General features: G+C 41.7%; 1 protein-coding gene across 1 annotated transcript in view; it reads right to left on the reverse strand.

Moving 5' to 3' along the window:
* LOC131290616 (involucrin-like) overlaps positions 1-15,212 on the reverse strand; it is a 28,286-nt gene extending 13,074 nt beyond the window's left edge. The window contains exon 1 of the mRNA XM_058319779.1: positions 15,039-15,212. Coding sequence (XP_058175762.1) covers positions 15,039-15,212 — 174 coding nt within the window. The remainder of the gene's footprint in view (positions 1-15,038) is intronic.
* Positions 15,213-18,492: the final 3,280 nt, after the last annotated feature.

Raw genomic sequence — 18,492 nt, forward strand, 5'->3', positions numbered from 1 at the left:
TCCCATTTCTTCAGCACCGCTTATGATTTTCCCACCAACAAAAACGAGCGCGTGGTGAAATCAATACCGAGAAAACCGAGCATCCACGAGCTGGCTGGTTCTGTGATCTCTCGCATTTGGGGTCCCATTCCGAAATGTCAACTGCAGCACGGAGAAAGCCGTGATGATTTATCCGCGAGCAGTGCCAATAGCCTCGCTGAATTGCGCAGTTTGCGGTACACCCATTCCCTCCGAAATGGGAATCGGAGGATGATGTGCATAGCAAGTAAATTGTGCTTCCGCGCGTAAATGTCTTCCTACTTTTTTTGTGGCTTTCAGAAACCACCCAGCTAGGAAATTGATTCGAATTATTCCAAAAGAGGAAGGTAGTCATCGGCTTGGTCGTTTGTCGACGGGTATACGAAGTAGTTCGTTATGTTCGCCTAATAATTATTTCTGCTGCTTTTTTAATGATGCTGCATTGTAATATGTGTTACGTAAGTTAGACTACCAAGCCATGATATAGAAAAGGTAATAACGAGGGTGAGTTAGACTATTGAGGCACGGTATAGAAACGGTTAAAAAGGGGTTGTTGGAGGGGGAAGGGGGAGGAGTGCCTCAGGTGTTTGTGGGCGAAGAATTTTGAAACAAAACTTTCTAACACGATTGCTTCTTCACGATCTTCCGGGCATTCTATCGGCGCTCTACGGAGAGGTTCGTCGCTTATCAGACACGAAGTCGTTTGTTTGGATTCATTTTCGGGTGGAACTTACCGCTTTCATGACGGAATTTGTATGTTTTCCTTTGACGTTGTTATTCCTTTTATTGCGTGTGCACCTTAACGTTCAACATATGCACCAACATACGCGCACACACGGTCAAGAAGAAAAAGACACACACACATACACACACACACACACACGAAGTTTGGTTGAGAGATGCTTGATATCGTTTGATGATGGCGAGATGAGGCGTCGAATTTTTCTTGCTGCAGACAGGCCGGGGAGTAATTGTCTTCTTTCTCAAGGAAAATATAGTTCACGCGTTTGATTTGTTTTCTTGTGCGTTTTTTCGTTTCTCGTCTAAGATTTGTCTACACGCCATACATTCCAGGGCACTCCCATCGGGGCTCGCGCACTGTCATCAAGCAGATAAAACGGTGCAACGAAAGGCAGAATGAAAAGCACCATTCACACGCACGTAGAGTTACGCGCCTTAAAGGCGTCTCAAGAAACACTGTTTTTTTTTTTTTTTATTGTTTCACTGTTGTCTTCACGATAGCGGCGTGCCGCGCTTTTACCATGCTTCTCTTCTTTTCGCCACGAAAGTCGCCGTCAGACTGAACCGGTCGACCGGGCTGGTGCGAGATTTTGTTGCTCTCTGGAACACCGGCCCCTTTCCCTCCCCTTCTTTTTCCCCCGCGAGGGAATCGAAGCTCTTGCACGATCGGTTCGAGTCTCACGGCGCTCGCGCAGCATCGATCCCCCGTTGTTGTGTTTTTTTCCTCGTCTGTTCATCCGCTGCAAGGGAAGGCGGAAGGACGGACCGGTTGTTACGAGTCGTTCGTGGGGGAGAAGGTTGCATTTTCATGGACGGACGGCCGAATGTACCCCCACGGCATGCCACTCCACCGACTCAAGTGGCTCATCTTTTTGAATTTAACGAAACGAGAAAACCAAAAGCATCCGACGAAAATGAAAAAATAAAAAAAAAAACGAAGCCATCTGTGCCAGGGTGTGGCACTTCGCTGAAAGTGGAATTAAACGGTGTGCCGAGTCACGGGCGAATGAGGAAAAACGACTAGCCGGTTCATGTTGTTAGAACTTTTGGTTTCTTTTATGTGTGTTATTTCGTTCTTTCCCAACACTAGAGCACATTACTTTTGAATCATACTTACATAACTGCCGTAGTTTGTTCTGTCAATTAGCATGCTGCCGGCTGAACATTTTTCAAATCCGCAAACGGTTTCTATTTAGTATATTTGTTGATTATCTCTTGGTGTATTAGATTGTTTAATGCATATCGTCATCATTCCGCTAGCTCGGTGTAAAACAAAATATATCGAATCTGAATTATTTATTCTTATTAAAATGTTAAATGTTATTACAAGAGAAAACCTCTGGCGTTATTATGGATAGTAGACATATGTTATGCTAATGTGTTATTATTATTGTTATGTTATTTTCTTCTAATCAGTCTAATGATTTCAAGAAGGTCCACTTTGCGCACGCTAGTCTCAAACCCAAGCCGACACATTTTGTTATTCTACTGCACACTGCAGAATATTTAGCATCTCCTATTATTCACCTGGTTTGGACGCTTTCCAACCTAACGATCTGTGTTTCTGAAGCTACCCCCAAAAGAGCTCTCAGCGCCATATAAAAATGAATCTTACCAGTTAAACTCGCCACATTTTTGTTTCTCGCTTTCAATTCAATAAAAATGACCCACACTTTTACAGATGCATTCTTTACCCTGTCTTCTATTATTAAAACATTTAAAAATAAAATGAAAAATCTCAGATTGGCATTAAAACGAAGGTTTCCACAGGTATTTAAACGAGCACTCTTTTCCACACGCAATTTGAAAGTGGGGGGCAAAATGGCTCACACAGTTGGAGTTGGACGCAACCTTTTCAAAATTATTTAATTAGAGCTAGTTCTCCAGGGTTTGTTTTGAAAATATAGAAATTGAAATAAATGTGCTTATGATATGTTTTTGAGCATCTTCAAATCCAGCATAAAGGTGGTCTAAGTTTAAAAATTTAGATAAATGGCCTTCCGATTCCATATAAAAAATTGTTTTGTTACAATAAATTTACACCATATATTTATTTATAAATTGTTGTTACTGTAGACCTCTGATATATGTAATACAAAACTTTAACTTAATTTTACAAAATCCTTTCACGTAATTAAGCTTTAGTAAAGTATGCTTAATTCAGTTTGCGTGAAGCCAATAAAGAGTTCCTTACTGAATAAAATAAAATAAATAACCAACAAACATGAGTATTTGATTTGTAATGAGATGTGCCTTCACATTAGAACCATTTGAGAATCAACCCGAGCAAAACATATGAAAAATATTTTTTATAAATATATTATATATTTCTATTTAAACAAACGTAGTATGTTTTGGTTTTCACGCATTTATTGTGAACTTTAAAAATTTTTGGCGTTTACTCAGCTCATTAGATAAGCGTATTAAGTGGGGTTTGGACGCTAGTCCGCGAATGGGGAAAGAAAGAGAGTACGAGAAAACCGGACAAAGGCACCACAGTGTGGAAGGGAGGATGCTCCTCTGGTCCTGATGGTATTTCTGCCAATATATTCATGTCTTGTCGGGATATCCTTGCCTCATGCCGTTGTAAAATATTCATCCCTTCCCATCCCTACGGAAGTTCTGTTGGCTCGTACCGATCCTAGAAAAAGGCGCGCGTACTATCGTAGTATCTCCAAGCCATACGTAAGCGTACGCTTGTGCTAATATCCTCTCCCATACAATCAGAGTCATTTCTTGACAGGTTTTGCCTCTGAACACGGCAAGGTTTGTCATGATTATGACCGTCAAACCTTTAGAAAATTTAGTAGTCAATCCTCGGGTCGAGCTATTAAAAAGCGTGTCTCACGTGCACTTTTCAATAGTCATTTATTGACAGATCTTAATACGGGACATTAAAACAATCATAAACTTACTTCTTCTTCTTTAACTAACCACTGTATTTGGTCCTGGCTACCTATAAAGAGCATACTAGATGTTTTCCTCTCGTATAAGGAAAGCTTCGGCCTCGGCTGGGATCCAAGAGTACGCTGTCGAGTAAGTGCTCCAGTGCTCGTTAAACCACTTGTGCCTGGAATTGTCTTGTCCACGCATGGAAGCGATAAAAACAAATACTACCATGCAAATGTTGACGATTAAAATCTTTCGGGCTTGAAAAAATGCCAAACCATTAGCTATCTTTTCACGAGTTTTCACGGCGAATTGACCGGAAAAAGGTTACACTATACTAAATTCTATGTCATATGGACCGTATGGAATCGTTTCTCCCGGCAAATGGGATAGAAAAATGTAGAACTCGGAAAAATTTCACCATTTTGCGCAAATCAAAACAAAAAGAAAAACAAGTATTTCTAATACACAACAAGTTTAGCAAACAAGTTAAGCAACGGAAATTTCTTAGCCAGGGCTCACTGAACCAGCTGCCTACTGTGGGTGAAAACAAAACAGACCTTTAACCATAATCGCAAAGTCGTGGCAACATCATCGACAGACCGTTGGCTAAACGTTGGCCTTAAATGAACCTCAAATTGCGCAGGAGGCACGAGGAAAACCATCCGAAATGCATGAAAAAAAAACCCCGAATTGCACGAGGCGCCAAGTGTTTGAATAGTCATTAGTTGCGGGGCCTCCAAAATGGCGTACGCTGGCGTAATTGGGTCGCGATCCAGTCAGCGCCTGATCAGCAACTCGACGAAGATGTTTGTTGGGCAAATCGATAGGCCTACGTGTCCATCGTGTGTGCGTGTGGTGGGTCGGCGATAGTTAATGAAGTAACGCTGACAATTCGGTATGGCTCCCGCCAGAGATTCGCGAGGACATTCATTTGACACCGGGAGTGCGACGTAATGTATTTTCACTCTTTTCTCACTTCCAGCGCGCGCTTCGGAATGGGCAGATGCGCACTAGCGTTGACTTTTTAACCCTGCCAGCTGTGGGAAATAGAGGAACGGGGGGGAGGTGAAATCCACTGGCGAGGAGCTCAAAAGGGAAAACGGACAGATTTCTCGATTTCACTTTCGTTTTGACGAGGGACTCAACAGGCTGAGCGCACGACATTCCACGACCGCGGGTGTTTTCGAAAGTGTCGACATTATTGTGACCGTAGGCAGGGACGTGTGTGTGTCACTGCGTGTGTTTGGGTATGAAAAATCGAACATCATTGCAAGTTCGCGATCCCACTGCGGGTTCGATTGGTTGTCCAACATGATAGATCAACACATTCGTGGGAGCGACATCCCATTCAATGAACGTTCATTCGTAATCATCGATGTTTTCTTTCGTAGAAAAAAAAAAAACAACATGTCTCTTCGGCACATCTATGTCTGACGTTTAATGTATTCGGGGTTATGCAAACGCTCACAACTTTGTTTTCACATAAATGAACCAATCCAAATAGATGAGATGATGTTCCTCTCTAAGAACGGTCGACAGTTGGCCCTACAATCATTTTTACTATTATTGTATATTTGATTGGATTGGACTTACATTTATATCTTGTTGATGGGCAACAGATGTGGGTCGACTGATCGCTGTTGGCATTGCAAGCTAGAACTATTGCCATTAAATGTTGTCTCGAAAGCAGATTTCATAATAGGGTTTGCCACCAACTCTAAAGCATCTGGTATTGCAATAGTTCATCGAATTCTGTCTCTAACTCTTCTGACTTTGCCTCTAACTCATCTGACTTTGTCTCTAACCCATCTAGGTTTGCCTCCACCCAGAAAACAGGGAATAAACAAAATAATTGTGGTCTTTCGTCGAGAGATTCATGAATCCTGAAGACTCACCAGCTGATGAAGAGTCACCAACCAAAAATGGGTTGAGGGACCCTTTTTTTGTCGCATTGTCCACGCCTATGAAACAATCGGGGAGATCCATTAAAGATTCATGACGATTCATTAAGGTTTGGAAAGATTCATTAAGCTTTGAAGATTCGAGTCCGCAAAGGTTCATGAATCCATCGGAATGAATCTTAGGTAAAAGATTCATATGAATTAATCTCGCCAAAAGATTAATTAAGCACAACACTAGTTAGGCTACATTTTAAAACTTTTTCTTCTTCTTCTTCTTCTTCTTCTTCTTCTTCTTCTTCTTCTTCTTCTTCTTCTTCTTGGCGTAACGACCTTGTTGGTAATGCCTGCTCGTAAGGGCTTACGGGACATTAACCCTACTTGTACGTGGATAGTCAGTCCTCTCATACAGGGAAAATCATTGAAAAATACGTAAGAATCACTTTCAATCATACAATAATTATATGTTTATGTTTCTTGGAATTTTACAATGTAGCATAACCACAATTACATTGTCCTTTCCTTGATTTTCGGCTTGCGACCTACCAGGATGTGACAAAGTCAGATGAGTTAGAGACAACAGTCGATGAGCTATTTCTATTCTAGATGCTTTGGAGAGATAGTTGATGAGTTATTTAAAAACTAGATGCTTTAGAGGCAAAATCACCTGCTTTTAAGGCAAAGTTGGCTGGCAACGCCTGTAATCTGGCAGTTTTTGTCTTAAAGTCATTCCTTATTTGCCTCTAGTCGAAATCAAGATGAAAAACATGGTAATAGTGATTCTTATTATTATTCTTCTTGTTTAGCTAACGATTGTTTTTTACGTAGATAGTCAGTATTTCATACATGGAAGTTTTCAGACACAGCCGTCACGCACATACGCATCGTGGTTTTTTACAGCGATGGAAAATAATGGCATTACATTTGTCCACACAATGTTGTGGCTTATAAATTGGCATTTTGTACGAGTACTTGTATAAGGAGAATGGAAAGACTATGGAGTTAGTACAATACTAATAGGTTAACTAACTACTTAAACTCCTTTTCAAAACATAGAAAAACAAACAAATATTAAGTATTACAACAAATATCAACCATTTTCATCAGTGACGTTCTTTTCGTTCAGTAGAAAGGCTCAGCTATGTTAAACTACGGACTCATGCAATCTATTTTCCTGTGCATATCACACTATCTTTTGAAGCTGTTGAAGATTGTTAGCTCTTAAAGATTCTCTACTTTCACTTTTTTCGTTTCTTTTCACTCATCGCACGCAAAGGAGGCATCATCCAAATACAGTTTGAAAGTTCTTCTGGACAACCGGTTTTTTTTTTAACAAACGGACCAAGAATCACGCGAGATCTTCTGTTTCGTTTATCGTAGGCCTTCGGTTCGATTTGAGTTAACAATTTTCTTCTTCTGCAGGCAGGCTTGGTGCTGTTTCTTGCCGTCTGGTAAAGCCGGCCTGCGGCTGCTTCCAGTGCAATCGTGTTCGGTGATCAGCTGATTAGGCTGTAAGTTAAAATCGGCTTGTGCCCCTTTGGAATGTAACGGTTTTTGGAAAAGATATATTATATTTCCAGCACCTAAGCGCTTTCCCTATCGTGTGGCGAACAACTTCTTAACTCTGTTTGAGTTGTCGAAGCGTCCCTCCCCTAATTTAAAAACACTGGCAGCTATTTTTCATTCATGAGCAGCATTCGTTGGATCGGTTGATTTCGGTTGATTACTGATCATGGGGTGAAACACGGCTACCACATTCATGCGCCCAGTTGGATACGTTCTCAACCGCGTCAGCTTGCTCGTTGGGAACTGATCGGAAAATCCTACTGCGGATCGATCCTTCCGTGTGTTGTGGCGTGTTCCCCAATCTTGAACCGTGACGCGGCTGTCGGATAAATAATTGACCTTTTTGATTTAGCTAAAGCCCCCGCCCGAAGCGGGAGCTAACATGTGGAGCTCCTTTGTTTTGGATAATGTTAATGATGAAATTCCATTCTATGTAGAAGATATAATTCTCGAAATTAATTTGTATACGACCGTCTCCAAAATAAAGTTATGCGAGTAGTTTGATAAAATGATTCACTTAAGTTGTATTTCAATCTTTTTTCATTTTCCCTAGTGACGTTCGTATGAGCTCAATATTTTAAAGGTAACATAAAAAAAAACAATAGAGATATGTACTTTTTATGTAGGTAATATGTGTTTAAAGTCAGCCACATCGCCAAAACAGATCTCTCTTCTCCCTCCCTTCTTCCCACCCTCCCTATCTCTCACATTTTTTTTTTGCCCGAGTGTAATATTTACGCTATCTTACGACCTTGCGGCTCACAACATTTAAGTTAAAGAGTTCTTTTGTTGATCATCCATTGCCGTCTTACATTTGAGTCCCTATAATAGGTTCTTAAACTGTGAGAAGGCTGGAAGCGCATCGCAAAGTATCGCGTCGAATTGAAGACTCATCGAATCAAACCGATTTAAAAGGGCCGGGAAAAATAGAGGGGGGGGGATGTAAGGTAAGGATGGGAGATTGGCAGCATAACATCAAACTTTCACTAATCGTTCAACATGCACCTGTATACGTGCGTGTGTGTGTGTGATTGTAGAAGCTGCATTGAAAAGAAAAAACGGAAGATCATTTCGAAGATGATCTCACCGCACTCCCAAGACACCGACGGGAATGCCGATGGCGGGCGATGGTGGCACCGATTGGAATTTTATCTTACGCATTTCACCCGAACTACCCCGCGGCAGACCCATTCCCCCGATCCGCCAGCTTTCCTACATTTTCGAGTTAAATGCATGGCGTAAGTGTGCATCCCCCACCCCGACAGCACGGTGAAACTATTTAATAGGAAGCCTCTCGGGATCAAGCCGTGCTTCTATAGGGCGGAAAAGGTTAGGATAGTACCCTAAAACAACCACGGCAACAACAAAATAAGTGTCAGCTTAAACTTGCCATCTGAAAAGCTGATCTTGGGCTGGGCCGCTTGCCTCGCAGCTCTTCTAATTTTATTTTATCCTCCTCTGTTTTGCTCTTCTTGCTTCGTTTTCGGCTAGTTGAGGCTGGGGTTTCCCCTTGGTTGCTTTCCGGTCGTGTGTTATGTGTACACTACGTCCGGTCTTTGATACACACACCGATCATCGAGCCATTGAGAAGCCCATATTTGAAAGCAGATTACTATCGGACAGCTTCCCACGTACGATAGAAGACACGAAGACGCATCTTCCCACTCCCACGGCCATGGGCTATCGGGGGGCCGGCAACGTCAGGGCAAGCGGAAGGGGTACAGGCAGAGGATCTAGGATGACGATTGGGCAGGTTTTCTAACAGAGTTTTCACTCGGCCTCGATCTTCACCAAACGAGCCAGGAGGAGGTCAGCATCGAAAGTATAGCACCACACCTGCTTTTGGTTACGTGTCGTTCATCAACCTAACCACCTGTCATCCAGGGTCGAAGAGATATTGTATTTGCGAAGCGCTCTCTACCACTTGCGCCAAGTGAAAACTTATTTCAACGAACGGCGACGACCAGGATATGCAACGCAATATAGCCTGTTGGTTACCTCTGTGGATGTTTGTATGATCAAAAAGGGAAATAACAGACTACCCACTCAGAGTTGAAATAAAGGGTACTTCCTCCGGGGTGAAAGAATGAAAGGGACCACCGAAAGTACCTCTTTGAAAATCGCAAATCTGAAATAAATATAAATTTGTAAATTCACAAAACCGAGCTGCTGGATTGCGCTACCGCTCCACAACATCAGCAAAGTATGACTGTGTTCATGGTCCGTTATGATGTGCTTTGTTCTCACTTTTCAATCGCTGACCTGGACCATTGGCACTTTTACATTGTTTCAAATGCTGTGCTCAAACTGTTATTCGAAGAGTACACGAAAGCCGCCGTGCTGAATCTGCTTGGGAAAGTTGAATATCGACGGCGATATCAAATATATTCAATATCAGTTGAATATCGATGGTAAAATCGGCTTCGCAGAGCGGTACCGAATGCCAGGAAACATTAAAGATCAATCCTTTGAGTCGTTTGAACCAAAATTACACTTGATTCACACCACCCTTAGTTCTTCTACTTCTTCTTCTTCTTCTTTTTCTTCTTCTGCTTCTTCTTCTTCTTCTTCTTTTTATTCTTCTTCTTCTTCTTCTTCTTCTTCTTCTTCTTCTTTTTGGCGTAACACCTTTGTTGGTCATGCATTTTTATTTTTTAATTATTTTTATTGTTATCGTTGTTATTATTATTATTACTGTTGTTATTGTTATTATTATTTTCACTTTTTATATTATTGCAAAATCAATAGCTGCATCACCGAAATAAATCATCAACTTACAGACATAATTTATAGTTACAATCCCACTCTCAGTATTTAGCTTCTAAATATTCAGCTTCAGCTTCTATATAATTTGATTATTGTGATCCATAATTAGTTTCGGAATGGTGTCCAAGATTGTATTGTTTGAATTTTTGTTGCAAAAATGTTAGGTTTTCAATTTCAATTTTGTCGCTGATCGCGTCGCGGTCGAGATCCTATTCGTAATCCTTGTGCGTGAATAGGAGATGCAGAGAGAGCGTGTTTTGAGACGACATACCTAAACGCATGCAATTGGTGATACAGGTTCCAGATGAGGAACAACTCTTTCATCGGGAAGATTCTTTTAGGAGCAATTAGAGAATCTTCTTCTCCTTCTTTTCCCGGCCGCAACCGATGTCCCGCAGGTTCTGCTCCACTTGTTCTAACCACCGAGCCCGCTAAGCTCCAAGCAACGTAAAGTTATCAAGAAAAACTACCGATTTGGACCAATTATGCCAGACTTAGGCAACGGAATTAAAGATTGTAATACTAAATAAACCATTCATGGATGGTTCCTCAAACTATTTATTATTTCACTCAACATATTGACAAAACTCTTCGCCATGTTTTGTATTCTGGCTCTGATAAACAACTATGACGTGGTTTACCTATGTAGGTATTACTTGTTCTGCAGGTGCTCTATGTGTTCATTACAAACATCATGCTCTTTCATTCCTGTTGGACAGTAGTTAACGTATTGTCCTAATTATTTTAATTTTAGTATGAGCACAAAGCCTTTTGACTAACTGTTAACTTATCGCTCCTGATGGATCATTATTGCGGAACCTTCAATCTTTGCATAACAACCGAATCTCAGGGCCGACCTCGGGCTCATCTTCCGCCGGAGGGCGTTTTGCGAGCGATGTTTAAGGTTTTCGTATTTAGACTACATGAGAAGTAAATAAATCGATGAAATGAAACCCCGGCGCCACACGTGTTGGCGATTTGGGTCAACCTCGGATGCGTTCATCGATATTATTGCCACCCTTCGTGAGGCTTCATAAGTTTCGTTTTGTAATTTTTAGTTTTTTTCGAACAAATATTGCTCATGCAAGACGCTAATGATTGCATTCGGAGGAAAAGTAGTGAAATCGGACGAGCTCAAGCCGGCACCGCCGGCCTTATGCAACAGCCATACGGTGTCGAACGAACATCCAACCGAGTCTGCTCATCTGCTCCGGGTCGTACTTCCGGGATTGGATCAGGTTTTCGGCCGGATTGGCTTGATTAAACGAGCTTGTACTGCCAGGAAATGACAGAAAAATAAAACAACCTCACACTTGTGGAGCAGTTAGTGCCTCGAGGCGCTGTTGCTCCGAGGACATGTGGTCGCGCGTGTGTCTGTGTGTGCCAACACTGCATTGCTAAAACATGGCGATGAGGATGGTAAGATTTTGGAAATTGACCAGCGTAGACGCGGCATGCCAGTTGCGTAATCGTAAATCAAATCTTATACGCATTACAACATTAAAAAAATCAACCACCGACAGAAGCGGTAAAGAAAGTCTGTGAATCGCACGCGAATTGTCACAAAGGATTGGATTGCATTTTACACATCGTCAACATATCGATGTAAGCATTTCAGAACCGGAACCACTTAACAAGAAATGCTGCCAGAGGTAACAACAAAGAACGGTTAATACAAGATCAAAACAGAAGGAGGCAGCACTGAGGCGTGACCCCCAGGAGGGCAAAGCAGCAGGGACACCTTAATTTAGTTTGATGTGATTAACCCAAAAATCCTCTTCTCCGTGTGGAAGCTTAAGGTTTATTATACCTTTCGCATTGCGATCGTAGAAAGTTAGCTCTCACAGGAAAGAGTTCGATCTTGTTGGTCATGGACGCGATCGGTTCCAACGGTTGCGACGCAGTTTCAAATATTATTACCATTTGTTTCATCTTACACTCATAAATTAATCCAACTAGGTCAATCTGCACTTTCACAATGTCTCTCTGATACGAATCTGATATGGGAGCTGCCAAAGTGTTGTATCAATTACTGCAGAACACTTGAGAACTGGCACAACAATTAACTGTTGAATTACTTCAGATATGCCGTTTGTTCGGTAGTCATTGCGGTGCATGGTAGGCATTTCTCATGGGTCTAGTAGGGTAGGAAATGTATGAAAAGTATCACATTTGAGTCACTTTCCACGCTCAATTGCCTATGTTTCCCCCTCAACACCTATGTTCCCGCAGAGCTTTCCGGTTTCGCAGTCAGCCAGTTAAACTCGCCTTTACGCAAAACCCAACATCGTAGGAATGTGGGCCATGTTTTGCGAACGGTTTTGCCAATTTCTCATCGCTTCTACGAACGCAATGCTGCCCGTAAAATCGCGCTCTATTCATCGTAGACGTTTGGAGTCACCCTAACTGTCGATGTACAATATGCATTGCAATTCATAGTGCACAATCGCGTCGTGCAATACGCGATGAAGTCAAATCACAGAACTCGCTAAACGATCAGGCATACTGTCGGATGGCTGCAATCTCGAGACGTAAACTCCAGAGTGGATAAAACAATATTATTTATGTGCTCCTTTACATTCTAACTGCAGATGAGACGGTTCCTAGCTGTTTCAGAAACAATCGTGTTTTAGGAAGCATGTGCTGGGTATACTTCTTCTTCTTGGCGTAACGACCTTGTTGGTCATGCCTGCCCGTTAAGGGCTTACGAGACTTTTTTCCCTGTTGTACGTGGATAGTCTGTCCTCTCGTACAGGGGAGGGTCCGGTCTCGATTGGGATTCGAACCCACGCCGTCGAGGTGGTGAGGTCGGTCGTCTGTTCCACTCTTCTGTATAATCGATGTCTTCTCTGATTAAACCCAGATTATATAAACGTAGGTTCCCGTGTCTGTACATAGTAATTTACCAGATTTGTCTGAATTGGTGGCGCCGTGCGTTGAGAGAAATGGCTCGTCATTGAACATAAGACAAGATCGATAAGCCGGTTCAAAATCAAATCAATTGTTGTTTTAGTTTCAGTATATAATTATGAGTCGAGGGCGAAAAATTAAGTTTAAAAAAAACAATTTTCTTTATTGCTAATGAGGCATGTCCTCTTCTCTTGAGTTCTAACTTAAAAACTGATTATTCCTAACTTGGCTTTGCCTAACTGCCCCTAGCTGTGAGTGTGCGCGAACTGCTGAGTCGGCGTCTTCTGCTTGCTCGTGGGAACTGGTGTAGCGCGTGGTGCTTGCCGGTGATGCACGTGGCATTTGGCGGTGTCGTATGGCATGTGTGCCCAACGTAACTATATATTTAAATTCTTTTACAACTATTCGACATCCAGATCGTTGGTATCTTCTCACGGGGCGGAAGTACCAATGGCGTTGGAGGCGAAGAGTAAAAGAGGAAAAAATGTACTTAAAAAGGCTCATGCAAAACAACGCAACAGAAGCAGCATCTCAGCAAACCGACAAAACGACTGGTAGGAAAAAGAGCGGGAAGATGCACCGGCCTGGTTTTAGCTGAATTAAGCCATTTAAAAACAATTTAAGTAATAGAATATGTTCATCAACGTATCTAAAACAGCCTTTGTAGATTTCACTGTGCGGTATAACCATCTCATAACGAAAACGAGGAAATACCAAATTGACTCCAAATGATCTAATATTTTGTTAATATAAGGTAAGGTATGGCATGTTTTGATATTATATTTTTAAATCATTCAGGCCTTCATATGCTACGTAATAATGACATTAAACGAATACCGAAGAGAAACTGTTTCAATATCCTCAAAATTTTAAATAAATGACAAAAAACGAACGGTCCTCAGTTTGGGGCAAAATGCATCGGCCTCTCTTGATAAAATTGTAGAGCAATTCGAGCTCAAATCCAAAATTAATACAGCACAAGCATGGAAACCTCAAATGAATTCAACATACCCAACAAACGTCGCTACTAGTGTTGGCAGAACCGAGATTCGGAAGATACGAAGATTCGATCCCTATACGGATTCTAAAGATTCGAATCCCCTTTGACGGAGTCTAAATATTTAATTCTATTGTGATTCGAATCAGATTTTATTTGTTTTCTTTTTCTTCTTCTTTTAACATGTGAGCCGGAGTATATCCTCCTATGCTAAGTCGAACAATTCGTTCCTTTACAGGTAATCAGAGGCATACTGGCTCTGTCCGAACTCCTATGAAGGGGTTCGACCTTTAGGACCGACTATAATAGTCATATGTTCACCAGCCATCTACGAGAGGGGTGTTTTCTTCCGTTTGTCAGATCACTAAACCTCGTGGTCAGCTTGATTGGCTCAAACACTACGATTTGTGTGACGGCTGGATTTTATCACACTTGGTCTTGGGTTTGTGGGTTTTCGTTCGTGGGTGTCGGTTTGTGGGTTTTGGTAGAGAGTTTTGCCCTACGGTTTTGAGTCACAGTTTTCTGCGTCCATCCGGTTAACCCTACTTCACGCTAACTTATTTCAGGACAACCGTGCACCGCTAACCTCATTGGTCCGCTGTCAAACTGTGATTGGTTTGGGACTCGATTTGATTCGGTTCAACAATTGATTGTCGAATTCAACAACAAATTGATTGATTGTCGAATTTCAACAAATGAAATGAAAAATCGGCAAGTTAGGCAAGCAAGCGGGATATGACGGATTGGGATTTGGACTCGAAGATCCGAATCTCAGAATGTATTTCAATTGAAAGATTCGAACCCCTGCGGGATTTGATTTTCCCACCACTAGCCGCTTCATTGAAAATCGAGTAAATTTTTGCCAAGGTGTATTCATATAGAAGGTGCACCTTGACTTTGTGTCGCTTTGGCAAGGGTGCCATATTTGAGTAGTGTTATGTTAAAAGCCCAATCATTCTCCGACACCCAACTCAAAACCCCCAAGAATAGCCCAGTAGTGTTATGTCCATAAATAAATGACATGGAATAATTGGTATAAATTACTTCATTGAGGAAGCGAATAAACAAATAGTTTACACTTACCAGAAATAGTTTTGCAGCGCGGTTTCAATCCCCTGGTACTAAAGCTGACCACTTGCAACAGTCGCTATTTGGCATCCAACACGTGTGGGCGTTTTCAAAAATGTCCTGGAATCTTTGGGCACGTAATAATCCGTTGTGTTGCGAACTTGCAACAATAAATCGCTTACATGCACCAATGCAATTTTTGATGCCAGCGCCCAACGCTGCAGGCCCTCGAGGAATGTAATAGCTTCAGGCTCTTCGGTCGGTACATTATCATTAAGCATATCGTCGGAATAGTCGTCATCATCTTCAAGAATATATGAAGTATCCTCACAAGCGACAACCTCGTTGTCAACCATCGGTGCGCTATAGGGATTCGAAACCACACAATCACAACATGGGATTCGAATGACAATTTGGGATTCAAATCTCTATGGCGACTAGCGACTCTTTTACCAACTCGTTCATTCTTTTGGGATTCGAATCCCAGTTAAGGATTAAAATCAAATGGAGTCACAAAAACTATCTGTTAGGATTTAGATCGTTCATTCAATATTAAGATTCGAATCACTCACTCATTCTCACTCAGAGTGCACATCACTAGTATAAACTGGAACTATCAGCTTGCTAACACATGGTTGTCCTTTTGTTGGTAAACAAAACTCAGAGCGATTGTCAAAAATCAACTTCAATATGGCTGCCACGACCAGGCCTTCGAGCTCACCTCCCTTAGGACCCACCTTGCTTGAAGCAAGTATTGCTCCGTTATAGTAACCTTGATCAGATTATTGAATTGGAGTGAAAGAGATGGATTGACAGTGCTTCGCGCAAACAACGCCGAACCGTGGTGAATAATTTAATACTATTTGAGGCTTTTATGACTGGAAGGACTGAAACGACACAAACTGTCAGTTTTCTCGTCGTGGTGCCATACAAAAGGTAAACAACACTTTGGAAAAAAGTTTAAAAATGGGTAGCCGCGTCATTTCGTTTCCGCGCATCGTCTCGACACGTAGGTCGCGTCGTTTTGGATCGCCGTGACGGCCAGCCATTTTTTCGATTTTTCAAAGTGTTGTTTACCCTTTGTATGGGACAGCGACGAGGAAATTGACAGGTTGTGTCGTGTCGGTCCTTCCAATCATAATAATCTCAATTATTCTTTTGATCGTTCCGTTCCCCGTATGGTGCATTTCGATCCGCCCACCCCTATGTTCAACCAAACTTTGTGATCGCTACAGTCGTGAATGAGTCGGTCATTACATTCAGATTCAACCGTTCAGTGCATGTTCAGTACGATAGTACGAGGGCGTGTCGCATTGCAGGTGAAAAACAGGTTTTGGGTTTTTGCAACTCGACTGCATTTATGTCCGCGCTTTGGATTTCCTACGGTGTGTGAAACATGTTTGTTAGTTAGCTGATTTTCGTGTCCAGATCGCGGATCGCGTCCGATCTTAGCGCAGTGTATGGTAGCAATAGTCAACGATAGTGTAATTAACTTGATTTGTTGACAGTGAGCGGTTACAAGTTGGTCAGTTGAAGGAAGAGCAAGTATAACCTATCGCATTGGGTCATATGGTTTTCAAAGTGTAGTTATTGGAAGTGCTCAAGCAATATGCCAATATTGAACACAAACAATCAATAAAAAAGATAATAAAGTTACAGAAACAAATCTAACGGTGAAGAATGACACAAACCTATATCATCAACGTGCTAGTGAGTAATTATAAGCTGAAATACTGAGACCACAGAGTTAACAAGAACTGACGAATGAGTCAGACGCGTCCATTCCCTCCCACCTTGATTGTGCGCCTTGATCGTTCCCACTTTGAATGGCCGACGTTAAACACTGTGGGGTAAACACTGCGTCGGCACATTCCATGGTGAAACTTATACAGTTTTGTATCTTCCTTCAAACTGCACACAGCAGGTCTTTGGGCAGAATTGGATAAAGAACGAATACGGGCAACGTTCGTTTATCGCTTCCAGCACTTAAGTCAAACACTCCTATCAAACAGAGTGCACGGCTGTCAAGTTCCGTGCACGACAACCGATCAAACTTAAAAAAAAAAACAAATGTAACCAGCCTGCGACGTAAATCGAGAAAAAAATACAATCAATAGAGCCACCTGCGACTTGGCACAGAACGGCGTAAACCTGGCCTTTATCAGATAGATATCAATAAAAAGGTTTGTTAGAAGAGTGTCCTGCGAGGTATACCGCTTATATAAACTACTTCTGTTTATGCAGATAAGAAAAAAAACTCGGATTTGTTGATATACACGCTCAGGTGGATGGTTCGCGAAGCGTGTGATCAAATATAGAATGATTCATTATGCATTCACTACGAGCAGCCACCATTCAAAACGGGTTTGCCTAAAACTGTTCTGGTTTTTCCTAAAATTGGTAATAAGATCGCATATATATGATTTTTTTTCCTAGTTACCTATCAGCAGCTATTGCTGCCGAATGGTTATTAAACACCAAGTGTTCTGTGGTATAACCGACAAACGTAAAAATCATTGTCTTATCACTTAGTGGCGAACATGATAAGTTCTGGTCGATAGTACGCGCGATTTTGAACATCTTGCGATCGAGGCCATATTCGAATCAGTGTGAGGAATCGATGTACCAAACCAGTTGGCGCTTTGAATATTTTTTAAATAGTAATGTTTTCGGCTCAAGCCCTCGAACCGGTCTTTCTAGCTGCATTCGAACTTAATTTGCAAATTCGGCTTCGTTGGCTGAAAGGATAAGGCAAACAAGTTATTACAAATCTAGCATCGTTTTACGTAAGCTTTGCTCACAGAAAATCGAGGTGAATATTATCGAATTAATTATTGGACCAAGAATAGACATTCGTGAAATTTGTCAGTGAAACGGCAGCGACTATCGCACCACTTGTTTTTGCTTCATCTCTCCCGTGATATACGTAATGCTAAATGGAAGCACAAATGTCTGAGTAGGTGATGAATCACCAACGGCTTTTTATTTTTCTCGGGCCTAACACAAAGCAATGACGTCTCAAACGCCTCAGCTTAAGGCACCCCCCTTTTAAAGCAATGGCTGCGTAGCTGTGCTACCATATGCGTGTGCTTTTGCCGCGTTCCAAGAATGTATATTGAGCGTAATTTCACTCGCGGAGAAACGAAAAAAAAAGGTCTACGATAAAGGAAAGTGCTAGGGTACCAAGCAAAAACGTCATGTAGAGTGAGAATGAGCGATACACATTTCGATTGATAACACATCGCACAGTATACCGCAAAGCACCATTTAACAGGTTCAGTTTTATCAACAGTGTGGTTGTGTGAAAAAAAGTCGAAAAATAAATCCCGTTTTTTCCGCCGTCTTCAATATGTAGCCGTAAAAATTGTTTAGAAAACTATGCGTATGTGTTACAAATAAGAGGTGTCCTATTTTGAAAGTATTTCTTGATGCGCTTCGTGATTCGCTTAAAATGTTGAAAAAGAAAGTAGAAGGCGTAAAGTTTACGATAAACGCACGGAAACTCCAAACATCTTCGGAAAGCGCGAGCTTAAGTTTTAGGCTAAAATTGTTCATCTCACTTGCAGCGCTACAATATGTTATGCAACGCAATCGACCGATCTAAATATCGCTTCCCATTTTAGGCTGAAGGTGCTG

This window comes from Anopheles ziemanni, chromosome X, assembly GCF_943734765.1.
Source record: "Anopheles ziemanni chromosome X, idAnoZiCoDA_A2_x.2, whole genome shotgun sequence".
NCBI classification, from domain to species: domain Eukaryota; kingdom Metazoa; phylum Arthropoda; class Insecta; order Diptera; family Culicidae; genus Anopheles; species Anopheles ziemanni.